General features: G+C 39.4%; 2 protein-coding genes across 3 annotated transcripts in view; one reads left to right on the top strand and one right to left on the bottom strand.

The window, feature by feature from the left end:
* Positions 1 to 20,642, bottom strand: part of iqsec3b (IQ motif and Sec7 domain ArfGEF 3b) — a 118,082-nt gene that overhangs the window by 57,254 nt on the left and 40,186 nt on the right. The gene's annotated exons all lie outside the window — the stretch shown is intronic.
* Positions 1 to 20,642, top strand: part of itgbl1 (integrin, beta-like 1) — a 35,795-nt gene that overhangs the window by 2,797 nt on the left and 12,356 nt on the right. Inside the window, exons 3-8 of the mRNA XM_010784837.1 lie at positions 6,732 to 6,878; positions 7,753 to 7,875; positions 8,432 to 8,572; positions 11,439 to 11,579; positions 12,837 to 12,983; positions 19,152 to 19,268. Of these exons, the coding sequence (XP_010783139.1) occupies positions 6,732 to 6,878; positions 7,753 to 7,875; positions 8,432 to 8,572; positions 11,439 to 11,579; positions 12,837 to 12,983; positions 19,152 to 19,268 (816 nt within the window). The remainder of the gene's footprint in view (positions 1 to 6,731; positions 6,879 to 7,752; positions 7,876 to 8,431; positions 8,573 to 11,438; positions 11,580 to 12,836; positions 12,984 to 19,151; positions 19,269 to 20,642) is intronic.

Genomic DNA, 20,642 nt, shown 5'->3' with positions numbered 1-20,642 from the left:
TAAAGAAACAGACAGAGAATCAGCACTTTTGAAACAGGGCTGAAACAGAGGGGATTATGGGATGCTACAATTATCTGTTTGGTGTTTGGAGTCAAACACTTCAGAGACATGTTTTGTATATATCTGAGACCTATAATATATTGATGAAAAACAGTATAATAGGNCAGGAAAAAAAATTCGCTCACTTTTTGTCCTGATCCATTTATATAAAAACTTGGTTATGACATCATAAAGTGGCCAAAATCTGATCAGCTCATTTTCAGACAAGTTTTTATATAAATGGATCAGGACAAAAAGTGAGCGAATTTTTTTTCCTGAAACTTTCAGAATCTCTTTACACAGAGGGGACACATGTTGATGTATAAAAGACATGAAAAAGTGGATTTTGCATAATAGGTGACCTTTAAAACATAAAACTCAATGGTTTGGTGATGGCATGGAGTCAAATATATTATTTTATTGGTATATATTCTGATAAAAGTAAGTGTACAGGCACGTGGTTCCACATATTTTCTACTTGGGTACGGTTATCACTGTTTCGGTAAGTGATGCAGCAGAACTCCTTACTGTTGGCTTTCATCAGAGAAGCTTGACAAATGGACTCTCCAGCTGATGTTCAGCGTCTGGTGCAGCCAGGTGCTAGGAAGGAAAGAGGGTTTGAGGGTGAAATTCAAAAACCTATTAGATTGGTATTGGATTGTAACATTCCTTTTGTTTTATAATATCGAAGGAAGAAACATGTTTTTTACAGACTTGGAGTGGATTCAGAGATTTACCTTTATTATACCCTTTATTGCCAAATCAGAGGGCTGCAGTACTGTGTCCCTGAGAGCCTGCATCACCTTAGCAGCACTTCAAAGGGTTTAATTGGTAATAGACAGCTGGTTGGTTCAAGTATGTTACCAACGCATAGCTTTTGTTGCGAGGCACGGCTTAGCCTGTTGCGTGCAATTTTAAAAGTTCTGAGTAACAACACTTGAGAGTGCATCCACACTCGAGAGCAACTTTGTACACAATCATTATCCAAGATGAGCATAGTTTTTGCAGGCTCACATACTGTATGAGAACGGAGGCTATTTCTATGGAAATGATTGGAAACGTATTCATAGATAAGCTCAAAAGGGAACTAGACTCATTTTTCTGACCTTCATGAAGAATACAATGATCAGTTTTGTTGAAACAAGTTTGGGTTGACTTAACTTTATGGTCATTTTAGAGGCAGTGATGTTGCTGCCCTGATCAATAGTTTCACATTATCAATAACAATGACAGCATTGTAAAGGGCATAGCTATAGTGACACATCCTTGGAGAATTGAGTTCTCACTTTGCATTTTCCCTATGCGCTACAGATAGCGCACAGTTAATACAAATGAAGTCCATTTTGTCTGTATGTGTATATGTGTAAGTATACAGTATGTGTAAAAAAAAATCCAAAGAAACACATCAAAGTGATACACAATACAATTCAACAGAAACAATGAACTATAGATTGTAAAATGACAATACACTTTAATCAAATCCTAACAACTGAATATGAACATCATAACTCTTACAAAGCTCAGATGTATTACTGGGCTGTTTTATCAGACACCATTAGTTTTAGCTTGTTCGACCCTATAAAACTCATTCGGAATTACCTGTTAAGATTATTGTATCTCCCACGAGCCCGACGCCCTCACCCCATCTCAGGTTGTGAATTGTTTTTTACTCGCAAGGAAAAGATAGTTTGTACCCTGAACGTAAGAGTGTTTGAATGTTTTACAGAATTTTGTGATGTGTATAGATGTAAGATGTAAAAATAACGCGGCGGAGNNNNTAGATATGAGGGTTTAATTGAGATATGTGTGGACCTATAACAGGTATAATGGAGCTGTGTGTGTGTGTGTGTGTGTGTGTGTGTGTGTGTGTGTGTGTGTGTGTGTGTGTGTGTGTGTGTGTGTGTGTGTGTGTGTGTGTGTGTGCGTGTGTGTGTAAACGTGCAGGGTAGAGTGATTTATTTGGGTAGACAAGTCGGCTGCTTTGGGGAGCTCATTATGTTTCAGCAGTCTGGAGCGAGAAGGCCCTGCTTCAGCCTGATAATGGGGTTTCACTCCCTGCTACACGGACTGCAAATGGAATCTAGATGCAGCACGAGAGGGATAGATTTTCACACCCAGATAGAAATATGCACAACGAGGCACATACTTATAAAACAATTTTCCCATGTGCATATAGGGCCCAGCAAATCTAGTCAAAGCATATTGAGAAGAATACACACATCCCCACCTGCCTCTGGCTGCTCAATAGCCCATGCAGCAGGGTCCGTGTCTGAGATCGGCAGCCAATTCCTCTCCCTGCGGCAACCTTATCTCTACCTCTCCAAACTGCCCAGTGATAAGATCCAATAGATTTTTCTCCTTAGGGATAAACTGTGTGTTTCCCTGTCCAGAAACATTAGCTTTCCTGGCATTGAGATGTTGTTTTACCTTGGATGGCATTTGTCGGACTGATTCAAACCATTTAGTCAGAGCAACAAGTCAGGCTGGATGAGGAAGATGGGAATGATTTATTTTCTTAAATAAAGGTCTGATGGCAACATCTTTAAAAAGCATGGTTTAAATGTGGTGTTGTTTTGAAGCAGTACAAGGCTTTAAAGTGAATATTACTGCCAACAGAGTAAGAATGCCTTTGGTCTGAAACAACATGCTGTTTCTTTTTGTGGGGAGCTGTTATGGGCTTTTGTTGTATTGGTTTCCTTCAAAAGACATATAAGTCAAGTGAACTGGAAATACTACATTTATATACTATGCTTGTATACAGAAGGGTATAGCAATTTGCCTTGGGCTGTTGTTGCGCAATGCATTATTAGCATAAAGCCTTACTGAAAAGAAGAATGAACAAGGCTCTCCTTTTTATTTTATTCTGAGGAAAAAAGAACATGTGTTCCTTTTTCACATGCATTAGACTATTTTTCATAAAAATAATAGAGGCATGCTCCACAGTAAACATATTTATTTTTTGCCCATTGTGTGATCCCATACATTATCTTATACTATGGCCAGTGGCAAGAAAAATATCTCTGGAATACTAATGGACTGATAATGGACAATTTATAGGCAATGTTAAACCAACAGGGAACATTCAAGCTTTAGTGTTAGAGAACTTGTTAATGAATTTATTGTATGATTTACAAAAAACAGTGATGCTGTCACTCACATGTTTTTCCTCCCACTGATGCATCCCATATTGTAGCAGAGCAACGGGATGGTGACCTAACATCTGTTCACCAACTGTGCAAATCCGTCCTGTTATTTCACTCTGCTGTTTGTTTTTGACTGTGTTGAATCACCCTGTTCTATCCCCTGTCCCTTTTTCTATTAAGGTGCAGTACATGAGAAAAACACCCTTGTGAGGTTAATCTATATATTATGTAATTTCCATAATAACTCCCTTGTTTTCATAGACAACAGTCATAGTGGTAATGTTTCCATTCGCTCTTTCACAGCCTTCCCTCTTTTCCCCCCTCATTGATGAGCCACGTGAAGTCTCTCTCCCTCACTTCTTCTCTCTTTGTGTCTGTTCTGTGTGTGCTTCTCTGCGATTGATGGGCTTTTTCCATTGTGAGAGACACAGATTGCGGCGCAGGGCGCTGCAGGCTAGCATTGTCCCGGTGAAAAAACATTGTAATGTATAATCAACTTGTTAGTAATCACTGGTACAATATTGAGTAGCATTAGACCATTATATCAAGACTAGAGCCCTTAGTGAGCAATCATCTATGAGTTATAATCTTCATTGGAACATTACTGCTTGTTTATTTGAATTGTTCTTTATCAAAGACAGAGACAGAGTTGATACACTTCTTACTGTAATTACTAACAAATGTTTGATCAAACACAGGGTCAAAAGCGTTCTCTTTGGTACTTCCAAATCCCTGCAGTCACTGATGTGGATTGAGGTAGAAAGCCAAGTATGTCTGCAATCCAGAACAATCTGTAACTTTAAGATTCTGGCAGACTTTATCACATGCGTGTCCTACTCGCCCTATCTCAAAGGAGCAGTTGAAACGGGGAGGCATGAGTGCGAAAACCTTTTCCACCCTGCTTGATGGCGGTTTTGAAGTTTTGTGAGAACACATTTTGGCCTCTCTACCTCACTAGGTTTTCAGAGCTTCTACTTTTTTCCTAGCTCAGCCCCCCAGCCTCTGAGCCCCCTGCCAGAGCCAAAGAAGATCCCACCCAAGGGGGTTTTATGTCAGCGGCACATAACAAGTCAGTTTGTCCACGCTGTTCCAAATCAAACACCTCCAGATGCACTTTCAATCAGTGTTACATAAGCGTAAGATGTTGCTTCCAATATGGACACAGAGACAGATGATATAAAGTAATCATGGGAGAACAACTCACTAATGGCAGTCTGTTCAAAATGACTAAAAGCTTTACTCATTCCTGTTGATTTCCTAAATAGAGAGAAAAACAGTTACCCACAGTGAAATGCAATCCTCGAGCCATTACAGCCCATTAAATTGTTCATATCTGTATTTTTTTGCTAGTACATATTTTGATGTGCTTTCACTTAGATATTCTGGTCCTGTTGGGCAGTGTGCCTGTGTGGTGAGTCACCTAATGATAGCAGTGTGGGCTGCAAGGAGAAAGAGCCACTTAAGTCTATCCAAGTCTACTAGTAAAAGGCCATTTTGATTGGGATCTATTACAGTTTCCAAATACTTCTTGCTGTAGGAACATACATTGTTATCATAATGAAAAATATATATTTAGAAATATCAAAAAGGTATATTAAAGCCAACAAAGTTTACAAATGAATGTCGAGGTGAATTGTAAGTATTAGTAGTATTACTTGTTCCGAGGGCAGCGCTCATAGAGGATGAGTTATTACATGAGACAAGTGTCTCCTAGATCTTTACCACAGAATAGGAGCTGACAGGCTGCTGTTTCACGCTCCGAAAGCCACAGGGAGAAGAAAGCAAGGGAGGATAATTACTCATTGAGATGAGGATCATGGTATGGAGAACATGACCTAAACGAAGTAAGTGGGGAAATGTCTTTTTGAGATGAAAAATCAAGTGCTGGTAATAAATGGGCGCAGAGACAGTCTCAAGGAGTTTTAGATGTGCAATATATAATGTATGTCTTGCATTATTGCCTTTCCTATAATCAAAACTGGACTGAAATCTCAGAATAGCCCCAAGATTGCCTGGAATGTAGCAAAAGAAGTGTTTTCTGCTCACGGAGAGGAAATTAGTTTTGGTACATAGAATTTCCAGTAATCAATCGAGATTTCTGAAGTATGTTCCATACAAAACTAGTCCCTTGTTTACCACCCTGTTTATATTATACCTAATTTATCATCAGAGAAGGACAAGTTGAATTCTAAACCTGAAATTAGCTTGCTGAATGAGTCACCATCCTCTTCTCATTAGCAGTTAATCATGGTAGCACCTGTTATAAATGCCACTGATGCTGACACTGATGCACCCTCTCTTTTACGACCCCCAGTGAATGTATTTTGGCTCTGACCAGTCCCTGATTGGCTAGGCGTGTGTATCTGTTGTTGGTGTGTAGGAAGTCCCCTGACACTCCTAAACCACAGAGAATTACTGCTCAGGAAGCACCAGGAAAGATATATTGGCGACAGACAGGCACCTTCCCACACACATAAACTTTCGCCTATAGCAGACAAAGAGGGTCCGTCTTGTATGTCAGTGTGACTGTCAAGTGGAGATTAATGGGGGCTAGTGGGTGGCAGCAACTTTGTAATATTCTGATGGATTAAGTTGGAGAGACTTTAATCTTACTCTGTTTAACAGCTATCGTGTGACAGTTGACATCTGCAATAAATCCAAAAAGAAAAGCTTTTTTATTTCCTGTCCATTGCACCAATAGTGCTGTGTGTATTGAAACATATAATAATAATCACAAAGCATAAATGTTTTAATTTACATTCACTGTTCTCCACAGTAGAATGCTATGGTGGCATTGATTCAAGATTTACTAAATATTAGAAAAAAACTTGGTTATGCTGTGTTTTAGGATGCTTAATGTGTTTAAATATGATTGGGATTCATCAGTTTGGATGATCATTTTGATATCTCCTAAAATCTATTTATTTTCCTCAAAATGGTATGTAGTGCAGCTCTCTTTGAAGTGCACTTTCCATATTCGTCTTTCCTTGAACGTGCAAGTGTCCCGGAGACGTATCAATAATGAGAAGAGACAGGGGACTTGCCTGTTGTTAATGACTGATGGATAGCCCTTGAAAAGGACACCACGGATACATGATGAACGAGTCAGGAGAATGATTGAGTGTGACATACAAGGCCCCTTGCTGCTAAATGCATTAGGAGCAACATTCATAATAACCCCTGTTTTTCACATTGCTCACTACGGCCATCAGAATGATGAGAAATGCTGTGACGCCAAACTGCCTGAGTAGGTCCTGTGACACTGAACAAGGCAACGCTGTTACTTTGATTGAAGGGGAGGCGAGTACATCTTCCTGAAATGTTGAAAAGATATGATTTTCAAATATACATGTATGTATGTTTCATATTCCATAAAACACTTAACATAATCCTTTTATTCCAATCCTTTTACTCTCCATAGTGCAATGCCAACACTTACATTTAATAACACTTGTGTGTTTCCTGTTTGTACAGCAATTTCGAAGCACTGGGCAGTGGCATGCTTTTAGGCACTGGTAAACAGCATGTGGTCTGTGTTGTTTCCTTCAGACCGCGGCTACTGTGACTGTGGGATGTGTGAGTGTGATGAAGGCTGGTTTGGAGATGCCTGCCAGTTCCAGGAGGAGTGTAACCTACCCAGCAGGAAGAGCAAAGAGCTTTGCAAAAACCCAGAGGGAGTGGTGTGTTCCAACAAAGGTACCACAAACACTCAGACAGATGTGTGTGCACACAGGCGCACAGGCAGACTTGCACCTTGAATGTACACCACACATACATACAGAATTGCAAGAAAATGACACCAAAGCATTAATAAAAACCTGCTCGCATATCAGCAGACCTATAGACACAACATACACACATAACTAGAACTTGAAATTACATTTGTACTACTTTGCTTTAGGCAAAAATCTTTACTTTTACAGCCTTTGCATAAATCTGTTTATGTATTTCTTTCGTTTCCTTTTATTTATTTTTTACTTCCATTCGTTCCCTTTTAAGAGCTTATTATTAAACCAAACATAATAATTAAAAGGAATTATTAATGCTAATAAAGTTATTACTTACAATCTATATTTGTTTCGGTTTAGGACCGATTCTTGTGATTTCTTTGTTCTCACACATATCAGATTAAACAATCTCTTTTTCGATAACACCAGTACATTAACCCATTTATACCTGAATGGTCATCGTAAGGAAGACTGATATGTTGAGTACCAGTACTGAGTGTAAGTATTGATTATTCAATTAGTTTTTAACCTCCAAAGCCAGAGCTTATTTGAGTCACACAGTCCCAGTTTGTATTTTTATGATATAGCATAGCATCCGAAAGCCCCTGCACACACATACATAACCACAGCCGTGACACCAGTCTACATCCGTCGACACATGATGCCCAGACGTTGCCTCCAAAGCACATCTGTAAACCAGCTGGGTTATTGTCGTGCAGGGCATCAGAACATACACACATCCTCCCATCCCAACCACACACAACATTTAAACACACCCACATATTGGACGTTTTCCAACAAATGGGCTTAAACTGTGTCTAAAGCTGGTGCATCTTTAATAGGTACTTGCCACTGTGGGAGCTGCATGTGTAACAATAAGGACAACAGGGGTCTGGTGACTGGACGTTTCTGTGAGTGTGACGACAGCGAGTGTCTGGACGAGGATACCGGAGAGGTGTGTGGAGGTATGGCCCGTATCCGCTGTCTCATCCCCCCACTCATCCACCAAAAGTACAGCCACACTTGAGTTTCACATGTAGTTTTTCAAGGACTGTCTTTCTTTGTCACTCTGTTTGACATAAGCAAATACATTCCCCTCATGCGTCCATGAAGGTTAATGTGAAGTGTTGTCTCTAGTTGACATGCATTGTTAAACTCATCCCTGTTCCCCGCAGGTTGTTCCAGTGCCTGATCCCAATGTTAATTAAACATTTCCTTTTCAAAGCTAAATAATGGACTTAGCGTATCAGGCCTAGGTCAGAAAAACAGAAAGCTTAACTTTTTCTAAAGCTAGTCTTAAAAAGGTGGCAAATAAAATGGTGTTAATCTTAATTTGTATAATTAAGAGTGATATTCATTTTGAATAATAATAATTTTGTAAAAATACAGGGCTTTGAAATAGTATCCAGCCATCTTAAAATCCTAAACAATGAATATTTAAATGTGTGTTTAACTGACGGCTAATCTACTGATAAAGGTGAACTCATCAGCTGTTTCATGTGCATTCTGATCTGCTTCCAGGCCATGGCCAGTGTTACTGTGGAAACTGTTACTGTGCGGCTGGTTGGCATGGAGACAAATGTGAATTCCAGTGTGACATCAGCCCATGGGAAAGCAAGCGGAGATGCAAGGCTCCAGATGGGAAAACCTGCAGCAACAGAGGTCTGTTTACCCGCCTCAAACCAGTACAGTACTTAAATTATTCTCAGATTTGTTATTGAATATTTTTTTAAACCACCATCTAAAATGTATAACAACAAAATTTACAATTATGGAAAACAGCTATTTTCCAACAGCCTTTATTCGGATAAATAATATCATTGATTCACAAAGAAAAACCAATAGAGGAATGGTTGCCAGGAATTTCTGCCAATGGTTAATTCCATCAAACCCATTTGAGTCCATGTCACACTAGTGACAATTGCAATTGAATTATGTTGCCACGAAACAGGAAACAAACATCCTAAAAGGAATCAGGTGATTTCCTGTCTGTTATCTCAGGTCATTAGTAGGAGGAGACACTATCCTGGTGTAGTGCAACACTGGGGAAGAAATTAATGGAGTTGATGCTGAACAAAGATTCAAAGAAATCTTTGATCAGTCACAGTTTTTCCCACGTGTGTGACAAAAGAACCCAAGTTGTCTTCTGCTATCTGACTATGACATATAAAAAAGAGACACTTTGACATCCACCTTTTGAACTAAAAATGAAGAAAGGGAAGAGAAACAGGGGAGAAGAAGAAATACAGAAAATAAAACTGCACAGAGAAAAGATTGGATGAGAAATCCTCATGTAAATGTCACTGAAAGTCAAAAAAGCTTGGCGGACACAGTCAGAGAAATAGCCTCACTAACGTAACTCGAGTGATCCTGGGGGATTTCAGTAAATCTCTTTAAAATTAATTTCAGTGGACTGGCTGAGGGCTGGCTAAGTGGTCGGGCTAAATGATAGCCTACCTACATGGACAGAGCCTGATGGTTTATGGTTAAGTGCACAGCTGACACAGCATGGACAACCATCCACTGTGTTAATGGTGTAGTAGACCATTGTACTCTTCTTAACTACAGAAAAGGGCAGTCAAAGGTGTTACAATTTCAAAGGTTATCAGAAAGAAAGAAAATATAGGATTGCAATTAAAACGAAGTCCATCTCAGTTCAAATTACCATGAACACACTTTCTCTGCTTCTCTATTAGCTTGTCAGCGTTTTACAATTCTTTCAAAAGCTTATTATGTGATATTGATAAATGAATTGATTCCTTTTTGAGAAATGGTTGTACTTTGGGAAAAGATGCAGGTTTCAGCTTGGATGTAGTTCTCGTCCTCTCTAGATTGAGCAGCAGCTACATTGGTGTAAAGAAAGGAAGAAACGTTAATCAGTTTCATGAAATCTAAAATATTTGACTGACAGCAACTATAAACATGTCTCATATCTAAGAGTATCCGTTTACAACGTATCTGCAATAAGTGGATAACCTTATCCTGGCTAACAGTATTTAAAATGTATGGAAGAAAATAAAGTATATCATATTTTTCACATTTCTGGCACTCATTTTTTTCATTCTATTACATTTTTTTAAGGTAAACCTGACTGATGCACTTCTCAAAATGCTACCATTACCACTGCACTGGCAACAAATGTCAGACTTTGTCAGTTGTGTGACCCTTACTCAAAATATAAAATCCTGTTTCGCTCCAGTCCCCGTTTGGTAAAACACAACGTCACCCTCATCTCTCCAATCTGCTCTAGTCACACTGATTATACTACTACAGCTACTACTGATTATAATGGGAAATATTATTAATTCCCATTCCCATATGGCATGTTACCACTTTCTTCTGAATTAATCCTCCTTTAACGCATTGTGAAGATCATTCCTGGTGATTATGGTAGATGGATCATGGAAGGTGATTACACAAGAGGGTTGATTTCATCACCCACTAGACGTATTTTTATGAGAATGTGAAACATCTTCCTTCTCTATTCATTTGAACTGTGGACTTTATTTCTTACTCACCTAATATGTTACTCTGTTTAATTCTACAAAATGAAAAACCCCTCCGTCTGTTAGGGTCACTAGCCTCCGCAGTTGAGCTATTAATGAACTAACTGGCGTGCTGTCAAAATGATAACAGCCAAAAACGCTGGAAGCTAAATTAATGCATCTACATAAAATGTCTTGATCAAAACAAATTGAATCGAGATGATACTACTGATTGAGGCACAAACAGAGGAATAATTCCCCTTCTGTGTGGTGAGAGAGATTGCCTTAGTTGAGAAACAAGGTTTCTTCTCGTCAAAATATGTAATGTTTAGGTTGATATAGAATTTATTTTCTACTGCTCGTGTAAAGCCAGGATGTGACATTTGTGGCAGACATTAACGTGCATGGCTCTATAAATCCAGGGCTCCAGGGTTATGAAGGTGGAGAGGAGACCGAACCTATAGGGCCAAGTGCCAGACAAGCGCCAGCCACAGCCCGCAGGCCTGCCAGCTGGCCCGGCTCCCCCGAGGTCTCCCCTGCTCTGTCACTGCTGATAAGAGAAAATGGGATTTCCAAAGGCTGCTGCCCGGGCCAAGATGTAAAACGAAAAATGAGAAAGAGACAGAGAGACAGACAGAAATTCATAGATTAAGGATGAAAAAGTAAGACAGAAGGAAAACTTGGATTCATTATGTTGTGTTTAACCTCAAGTAAGAAAATAGAACCGCCCCCCCATACCCACTCCCTGTACCAAATCTCAGTGAGAACGCCTGCACTACCGAAAGTTAAATAATGTCAGGTAGTTAGATTAGCTATTGTTCTGTTTGTTTATTTCCAGTGCACATGACAGCTGAGCTGCCAAGGCACACGAGGGGATAGGTATTACAATGGTGATTATTACATGTACTGTATGTGTGTGTGTGTGTGTGTGTGTGTGTGTGTGTGTGTGTGTGTGTGTGTGTGTGTGTGTGTGTGTGTGTGTGTGTGTGTGTGTGTGTGTGTGTGTGTGTGTGTGTGTGTGTGTGTGTGTGATTTTTTTCTAGGGACCTGTGTGTGTGGGGAGTGTAACTGTCACGATGTAGATCCCTCTGGCGACTGGGGAGATATTCACGGAAACACCTGTGAATGCGATGAGAGGACCTGTCTCGCAACCTACGACCGATACACGGACGACTACTGCACAGGTCAGCATGCTGTTTCTGGATTCACATTCCTGTATGCAAGACATTTACAGAAATCCTGAATGTTCTCTAAAAAATAGTTAAGAGAACTCGTTCAGGATATGTGAAAGAAATAGGCTTATTCGCTTTCTTGACAATAGTAAGAAAAGAAGATTGGGACTGATCTTCTCATCTTACTCTCAGCAAGAAAGTAAAAATAAGCGTGTTTTGCCCAGATGTATACATCACAGATTGTTACCACAACCCTATTCCCGGCTGGTTAGCATGCTTAGCATAAAGACAGCAAATGGGCAGGAACAGCTCTTTCAAAAGGTAAGAAAATCTCCCCAAAAAAAACAAAGTTCCCAGCAAAACAGAGTCCAGCTTATAATGCCTTATAAAACAGCACATTTACTCGGGGCTTGTACAAATAAAAAGAATGACAAATGTCTGAGTTGGTAAGCTTAAGAGTTTTTCAAGACATATTTTGTTAACTTCTATGGAGCCCAATTAGTTTCCTGTTGTTTTCAATCTTCTTGCTAAGATTAGTTGATGCTGGCTCCTGCTATATTTATATATTTAGCTACTGTATGTATGTGGGAGTTACATCTCTCTTTCTGATGCTCAGCATGAAAGTAAAAATTGGCATATTTCCCAAAATGTTAAAGTCTTATAGTGGTTCATACAATGTATGACTTCTGGTACATACTTATGTTAATTTCTGTATCAAACTGATCTTCACATTTAAAAGACAGCAGTTTCTTGCTTACCAACATCAGCTTTCCATCTGCTTTGAATACTCTGTTCTGGTGCCATTAAAGTGAACTTTCTGTATAACGTGTATGAGGGAGGGTGGGGAGTGGACTGACCTTTTTACTGTTTCTCTAAAGAATTAATGAACAAAATATGATGGATGCTCCCGCTATCCCTTCTAAAAATGTATGTGCTAGAAAATGCTTGCGGCATCTTAGCATATGCAACGTTAACAGTTATTTGGTGCATTCCTCCATGTATGAATTCACTAAACATATACAGCCGATTAGAGCTGGCCATACAGTGATATTTTTTGTTCTAAGGATACTAAATTCATCCCATTAAGCGTGTCCTTCCCCTAGTTTATTAAACAACCTCCCTTGCCCCCCTTTTTTACCCTCTCTTACAGACTAACTCCCCTCTTGATCTCCTTACTGCTCCATAACCTATCCATCTGTCACCTTGCCAAGTGTGCTTTCTTCACCCCAGTTTATTTTACCTCTCTGCTTCCTCTACCTCTTTTTGCAGGTCATGGCCAGTGTAATTGCGGCACGTGTGACTGTAAAGAGGGATGGGCTGGGAAGAAGTGTGAGCATCCTCTGTCCTGCTCCCTGTCTCTGGAGAGCAGCATGAAGAAGTGTCAAGGAACGTCCAATTTGCCCTGCTTCGGACGAGGTACCTGGTCTTCCCGTCTGCTCCTGTTGCCATGGTTACTGATGTATTCTGTCCTCACCTCTTGGTATTAAATAGGCCATTTCCTGTGTTTCACATCTCTTAATCCGTCCTTAAGAGGGCTGCAAAACCACCGGGGTGCCCTGCATCAAATTTGATTGCATCTTTAAACAAGCCCTGGTATAAAAAAGTAACCACTCAACATACCGTGTACATACATGAACGAGTATGCTGGACATGCCCCCTTGAGCCGCTTGATTGATGATCATAATGATGATTGATAGAGTATATTTAAGGCCTAGAAAAACGATATGCTTTAGAGGCTGTTTGTTGCGTATGCATAGTGAGCTATTACAAAATGCTGAATCCTGATTGGTGGCATTTAAAGAGCTCAGGAAAAAAATGATGTTTTTTTTAATGAATTGAGTGCTGTCAGGATGAAAAAAAGAGTTTCAACAAATATAACATTCTTTAAATCATTTGAAGGAGTAAAAGCCTAAATTAAATGTGAGGCAAAAGCTTTTTTTAAGAGGACACATGCAGTAGGTTCATTAACTGCCAAAATTGCTTCATTAATTGATGCTTAAACCAGTGATTATGATTACCAAACTACACAATATAAAATCCCAAATATTTATTGCCAAAAAGGTACAACAAACTATTTACCTTTTGCAAATCTGTGCTGATTAATCTTTGAAGGCCGCTGACATACTGTAAATGCCCCATGGTCACAATATGTTGTATTAACTGAACAATCATATAACAAATTGAGTGAGGTAAAACTCACATTCCATTCATCAGCAGGTTTGAAAAGAAACTTCGATATCGCTCTAAGCATAATTTGTTGTTGTGCGAAGTAAACACAAATGACAGCCTAGCAGGTGATGTTTTCATCCAAACAGCACTCAGAAGGTGTGTGCTATTCATGAAATTTGAGTAAAGATAAAATGTATTCAAACAGTCAATCGTCTGTACAGCCAATTTGGGATGACATCATTTGCAAGACAGGTCATCCATTTTGACGAATTGACAACAAAAAGCAATGACGGTATAGCCTTGCCTGCATCCGGTGTTATGAACTCAGACACTTAGGAGGTAGGACCCAATTGCACGACCCGGGAGACAGAGGTAAAGTAAAGTATTGGTAAGATACTTTATTTTCTTCAATAAACGGTTTCTAGCTAATCTCAGGAACAAAATGATAATCGCTCACGTGGTGAGGAACAAACTTTTCTAAAGTACAAAAGAGCATAGACCTGACCAAGGCAAAAGACAAGACGAACTGACAAGGAACACTGGGAGACAGGGGAATTTAAACACATGACAATAAGACACAGGTGGGAACAATCAGGGGCGGGACTGACGCTGATGAGCACAGGAGACAAAGAAGGGATGACAGGTGAAAACAATCAGGAAATTAGACACACCAGGGAAACTAACGACAGACAGGAAAACACAGGGAGAAAGACCAGACAATACACAGGGAGGAAAACATGACAAGGAGAACAGCAAAACACCCACCACCAGACACACAAAACTAAAAACGTGACACAACACAAGAATCGTGACATCCGGAGGTATCAATAAACAAAGGTTACATAATCACTGTTCTAGATCTGAATAAGCTGCATTGTTCCAAAGTAAGCTATAGCTTTTTGATGATAAGATAAATCATATATGCGGTGCAGTCTTCTGAGGCATCTTTTGTTCCTGCATTTTATACTGATGCTGCAACCTTAATCAATCAGCCTCACAGTGATATATGGGGCACTGTTCACCACTTCTCCGTTCAGTTTGCTCTAAACATTGTTGTAATCCTCTGGGTAACACCAACAGTATCAGTGGTTATGTACTTCAAAATGAGAAGAGAAAAAGAAAAGGCTCAGTGGGACATAGCTACCAGGAGCACGACTTTCTAGTCTCAGGGCTCTGCAGATTTATCAGGGGTTAATGTGAAGCATTGATTTCCTGTTTCATTGAACTGTGGGAGAAGTCAGTGGGGAATCCACATCCTTTCAGTCGCTGCTGTGTTTCAAATGAAAGAGGTGATATGCTGACAGTAACTTAGGCTATGTTAATATAGTGGCCATTTGAAACGCATAGGGCAAGGTTGCTACCGTGGAGACAACTACATTAAAGTCAGCATGAGCAAGCAACAATCTGGCAGCAATATGGTAAACGAAGCTTACACTTGAATACTGTGACTACGATATGAAGCCTCAATATCAGTTACCTGCACTCTATGAAAAGAAGCAATTTGGTGCCTTTCCTTTGAATACATCAGCTATTCATTAACTATTAGGTGTGTTCTATAGCAGACCTTTTTGGACTGAATGTTTGGACTGCCTTAAACCAATTCTGGCTTGGTGCCCTTTGCTCGTAATGAAAGTCCAAGAGTACATTGTGCTGGGAGACTTAATTAAGCCGTACCTTTAAATTACCTCCAATTACTGCAACAACATGGAACTTTAAATGACCCTGTGCCATAGAACAACTGATGGGATCGATACATTCTCCCTTCTCAGAATTGCTTTTTGTTATAGCCATCCCAATCTATTCAGTGACATATTAATGGTACCTTAACACCACACTGCAAAGTCATCAATTAATATTTCACTAGGCAGATACCTTAAGGAATAGATTCTGATCAGGATTTCCAATTTAGACTACTGCAATACGTCTGCTGAGGTCAACAATTAATGTCTATTATATGTGAAATGCATTGAGCATAAGTCCAAGTTATGTGCTATTAACAGTTTCTGCTCCAATACACAGAGGAGGAAAATGTCAGGGCTGTAGTAAGGAGGAAGGGTGACTGTGTGTGCATGCATGCATACTTAAGTGTTTAGGGTGGTGTGTGTGTGCATCATGGTTTTATTTATTTAACTGTATTTCCACTGGATGCCCATTTATCTTACTGTTTGGAAGATCACAGTGGTTACAGGGCAAGAAAAGGGAAAGAGAGGGAAGGTCTGTGAAAAACACAACCAAGTGAGACAGGAAGCAGGGTGGGGGGTAAGAAAGAGAGAGAGAGAAAGAAACTGAAGGAGACAGATGTAGAAAATCTTTTAGCCATGGATGAATGCGGCTGGTAGAGATGGTCGTTTGAGCGGAAAAGCCTTGAAATTTGAAACAGCAACTTCAGAGCTTTTCTTCCTGAGAGGTGGAGGCAAGACGCTTGTGCATAGCACATTTTTTTTATACTGCGGTATTTCCTCAAGGAAACACCTGCTTTCAACATCTTTCTGCTGATCTCGGGATTCCTTTCTCTGCTTACTGGAGTGTGGAATTTAGAAGATATAAAGTATGTCCCTTTTAATATTTAACAGCACGTACCGGCACCTTAACAGTATTTTACTGTACTCATTTGAGTGGGAATTCTAATGCACTACCTTAAACTTAAAAAGGAAAGTAAAATAACATGTTAAAAAGTTTAAAGTTTGAGTTTCTCAAGTGGGTTTAAACCGCACTGAAATAACAGTTAGTGTCTTTCGCTTACATAATCTAACTTATGTCTGAGTGAAACAAAACAGCTAAGGGCAAGCAATCCCTTCAAGGATAAAATACTTGAGATTTGAATGGATTGGTCAAAGAGGGCTTTGTTGATGTAAAACTCCTCCACCCCTCCTTCAGTCAATTCATTTAAATGTAACACTGCAGCCTACTTTTTTGTTGAGTGCATTAGGTTTGTTTTTGTTCAGCTGCAGAAATGAAGAATATGCATTTTTTTTGCATTTCTTACTGTGTGTTACTTTCACAGCTTCATGGTGAGAGGAGCCTCACAGCTTTGGTTGTAATATGCAGATCAGCCGGCGCAGCACATTTTCAGTACTCATTTTGCCATTAAAAAAGTCATATATTTCCATCGGGTTCAGACCATTTTAGAAAGTTGGGATAATGTGAAACTCAGACTGGCTGGCTGACACACAGACATCTCCAAAATCACATAAATCTATCATTTATGTTTAATTTTGCAGCTTTCCATTTGATTCTTTGACGCTGTATAAATCACATCATAACACTTTTTTATTGGGGGCTTCTCCTTTAATTGCTTTTACCATGGGTTTTATCTGCTGTCTTTAATAACAGGCGGCGGCGCTATGTGTAAGATATTGTTTTGTCAAATACTTCTATGTATTTTTTTTGCATGGCACCTGGTTTGAAATATTAAGTTCTCAACCTTTTGTACTTTTGAACATTGAACCTCAAGCTATTCTACAGAGACTTCAGGTCTGTGCATCACAAATCGAGGAGTATGTGAGGCATACTTAATGAAGTATTCTGAGCTCCATGAATGTTCAACGAGCCAAACTTTGCAAGGCATATCAATGAAAATGGAAATAGGTTTTCAGTTCATGTATAGTCATATAAGCAAGTATTCCTTTTTGCAGGAGGACTCTGCATCTAATGAGAGGAGCTGATTTGATTGACCATTACTCAAGCCCACCCTACTGTACGACTTGTTGATTAAATATTCATCTAGTTAACAGTGTATTCATCCTGCTTTAACGCTTTTTCCGTGTGTGCTGCACTGCAACATAAGTGAGCTTGCACATCTGCTCACTAAGATGGAAAAACTGAATGTACTTTGATGTTTGTGTGCCATGTTTCATGAATATAGAGCCAAAACATCTGAGGCTTGTCTCTGACTGCCATTAAGGTGTTGCTCACCTCAGACAGGATGACAAATTAAACATTAACGCAGACCAACTCACACACACACCGGTGTAGACGGTTTGACGAGTACAGAGATAATCGATAAGGCAGGGGTGTTATGACATCACCGGTTGCTAGGGTAACTAAGTCTCCAGAGCAGATGGTGGTATGTTAAATGTGGAGCAGGAAGAGAGGTTGTGCGTGTGTGGTCATAAAGAGTGACAGTGATGTGACATGAACAACACATTTAGATGACGCTGTCAGTCGAGTGGCTGTCTTGCAAATTCATGTTTGCCATTTCCAATTCATGGTATTTATTGACCCTTATTCCATTCAATGAGTCATCAAAAGATAAAGGAAGGCACATTCACATTATGGATATGTTTGAGGTATTATTGAGTGCCACTAAACACAAAATGTGCCCAGCAGGGCTACAAATAGGGAAACACTTAGTGTGAATAATGATTGTGCAGAAAGGACCCAGCTCAATAAAAACAACAAACCACAGTTTGTAGCCGGTCTGGATGTCGTTTAACAGCAGATTTTGGATAGGAACATTCAAATTAAAAAGCTGTCAAGTGTGTTTTAGGTGTGTGTGTTAGTGTTACAGAATTTCAGTCAGAAGACCATTGCATAGTTTATGGTAAAGCGTTCTATCATGCACTGTTATCCTGAAGCTCTATCTAAGATGGTAATAAAAATGCACTCTTTACTTTAGGTTGAAGTTTAATAACAATGAATCATATGATTGAGAGAAACCTATCCTTTCTTTCAGATGCAATGTAAAGTCACCATTATGCATTAATGTTCTGTGAGCATATCGTATTTGACATCAATTCACATCAGTGGAGCAGATGGGACAGTCTTTTCATCAAAGTTGAGAGCAAAAAAATAGAGTTTTCTTGTAAAAAGTTAAACTAATTAAAAAGAAAACTAAAGGTCTGTCTATATAAAAAAATATGTCATTCAAAGTGTGGACATTGCCATAAAATGTACTCTAACTATGAACTTAGAAGGCATTTCTTCCATTTAAGCCTTTAAATATATGTGTGTTTCATTAACATAACTCTGAGCAGCCTGTTAAAATGATCAATGAGCAGGTATGCTGCACACATCCAATGATATTTCTGAATAGATTATGTCTTTCTAATGATCTTCACCATTAGCAGAGCATGCTCACCCACTATGTTCCCCTGTGGCCTTCTTCACCGGCAGCTCGCTGATTGAAGTGGGATAGCAACATCTTGAGGTGTGTTTGAGTGTTTATTAAAGTGAGTGATTTACATATAAGATTTCCCCGTGTGGCTGCAGGGGATGATGTAAGCAGATTTAGTTTAAAATGACTCCTCTACAGTGTGTATGTAAATGACTCTCCTGAATACCGGTTGAATTACAAGTAAGAACTCAGGATGAAATGTCACACTTTGGGAAAAGAAAGATTATTCTGAGCAGCTATGCAAAACACAACTCTGAAACACTGCTCAGATGTGAGAAAGTGTGTCTTTTTTGTTTTAGGTCAATGCCAGTGTGGAAAGTGTACCTGCTATCCACCTGGAGACAGTCGTGTAACTGGCAAAAACTGTGAGTGTGACGACCGTCAGTGCGAGAACATCAGTGGGGAGATCTGTGGAGGTAAGAGCGCGCACACACACACACACACACACACACACACACACACACACACACACACACACACACACACACACACACACACACACACAGAGCGCCATTATACCTGTTATAGGTCCACACATATCTCAATTCAACCCTGACGCTCATATCTAAAAAGGTCAATGAACATAAAGATGAGCGTTCCTTTTCTATCAACATTGGACTTGCATTTCTCACAACTTACAAAATGTCATAAACATATCTACAATATATAAATCTACATATTTTTATGCTCTACCTCAGCTGCCAGTTTATAGGGTCGAACAAGCTAAAACTAATGGTGTCTGATACAACAGCCCAGCAATACATCTGAGCTTTGTAAGAGTTATGACACACACAGTCGTCTAATCTCTGTGTCCACTAAGGGCTGTTCAAGTTGTGTGAGCAACAGAGGGAATTGAGGGAACAATAAACAGATGGCAAGTCTGGGTTACAAAATTACAGTTCAAGCTGTGAATAGCAGTCAAGTGTTCAGCAAGTAAAAGTGCTGTTCATTTTTTCGGCATAAACAATGAACCTCATGCTAAAAACACTTGTACAAAATGATTTTTTTGGTGGCACGTACCAATGATTTTAGAAAACAGTGACACATTTTCTGATTAGAATTTGCATACGGGTACAAATAAAAAAATCACCAGTGGATTAGACCTGACGAATGAGTCACGCACAGATCTTGCTCTGCAGGCGGAGAGTTTTTGGGTTATTTAATGTTATTGGCATATGTTGGCAGGGAAACTGATACAGTTCAGAAGTTATTAGAAAAACTCCCGTACTGCGAACAGCTGGCTTTATTCATTTTACAGGGTTATATCCTCTATTGCACCAGTGTAACTGTAAGACATATATTGTGTATTTCTGTCACTCTCATGTTACCTTGACCCCTCCTTACCTCTACTTAGCATCTAACTTGGTGTTTATCTTTTTCTGTCCCTATAGCATGACATGTCTTGAAAGCTCTATTTTATTTTTGAGGCAAATAAGACAATCACTTGTAACGTTCTAGTCATATTTTCGACACTTGATCTATAATTCAATCTCTCAGATGTGCACCTATGCATGAACAGGTTACAAGTTAATGCTGTTAAGAGAGTCAATCTTGGAACGCTTTTACAAGCTAGCTTTACAGAAAGAAAGTTGTAGAGGTTTAAGATGTTGCTACACTGCAAATATGTGTACAACGAATTAAGACATATCATCTATGGTTCCCATTACCAGAAAGCTAAAAAGTATATTCTTAATTTTGTATTAGCTGCCATAGTGATGGGTTTTCTTTGAAGTTGCAATGGCTTAGCTTTACAAATTGGTATTGCTCTCATGTACTGCCTCTCGTGGCCT

The sequence above is a fragment of the Notothenia coriiceps genome, unplaced genomic scaffold, assembly GCF_000735185.1.
Source record: "Notothenia coriiceps isolate Sejong01 unplaced genomic scaffold, NC01 NC01_scaffold00026612, whole genome shotgun sequence".
Taxonomy (NCBI): Eukaryota; Metazoa; Chordata; class Actinopteri; order Perciformes; family Nototheniidae; genus Notothenia; species Notothenia coriiceps.
The sequence above is the reverse complement of the archived record's forward strand: the minus strand, read 5'-3'. Positions and strand labels throughout refer to the sequence as shown.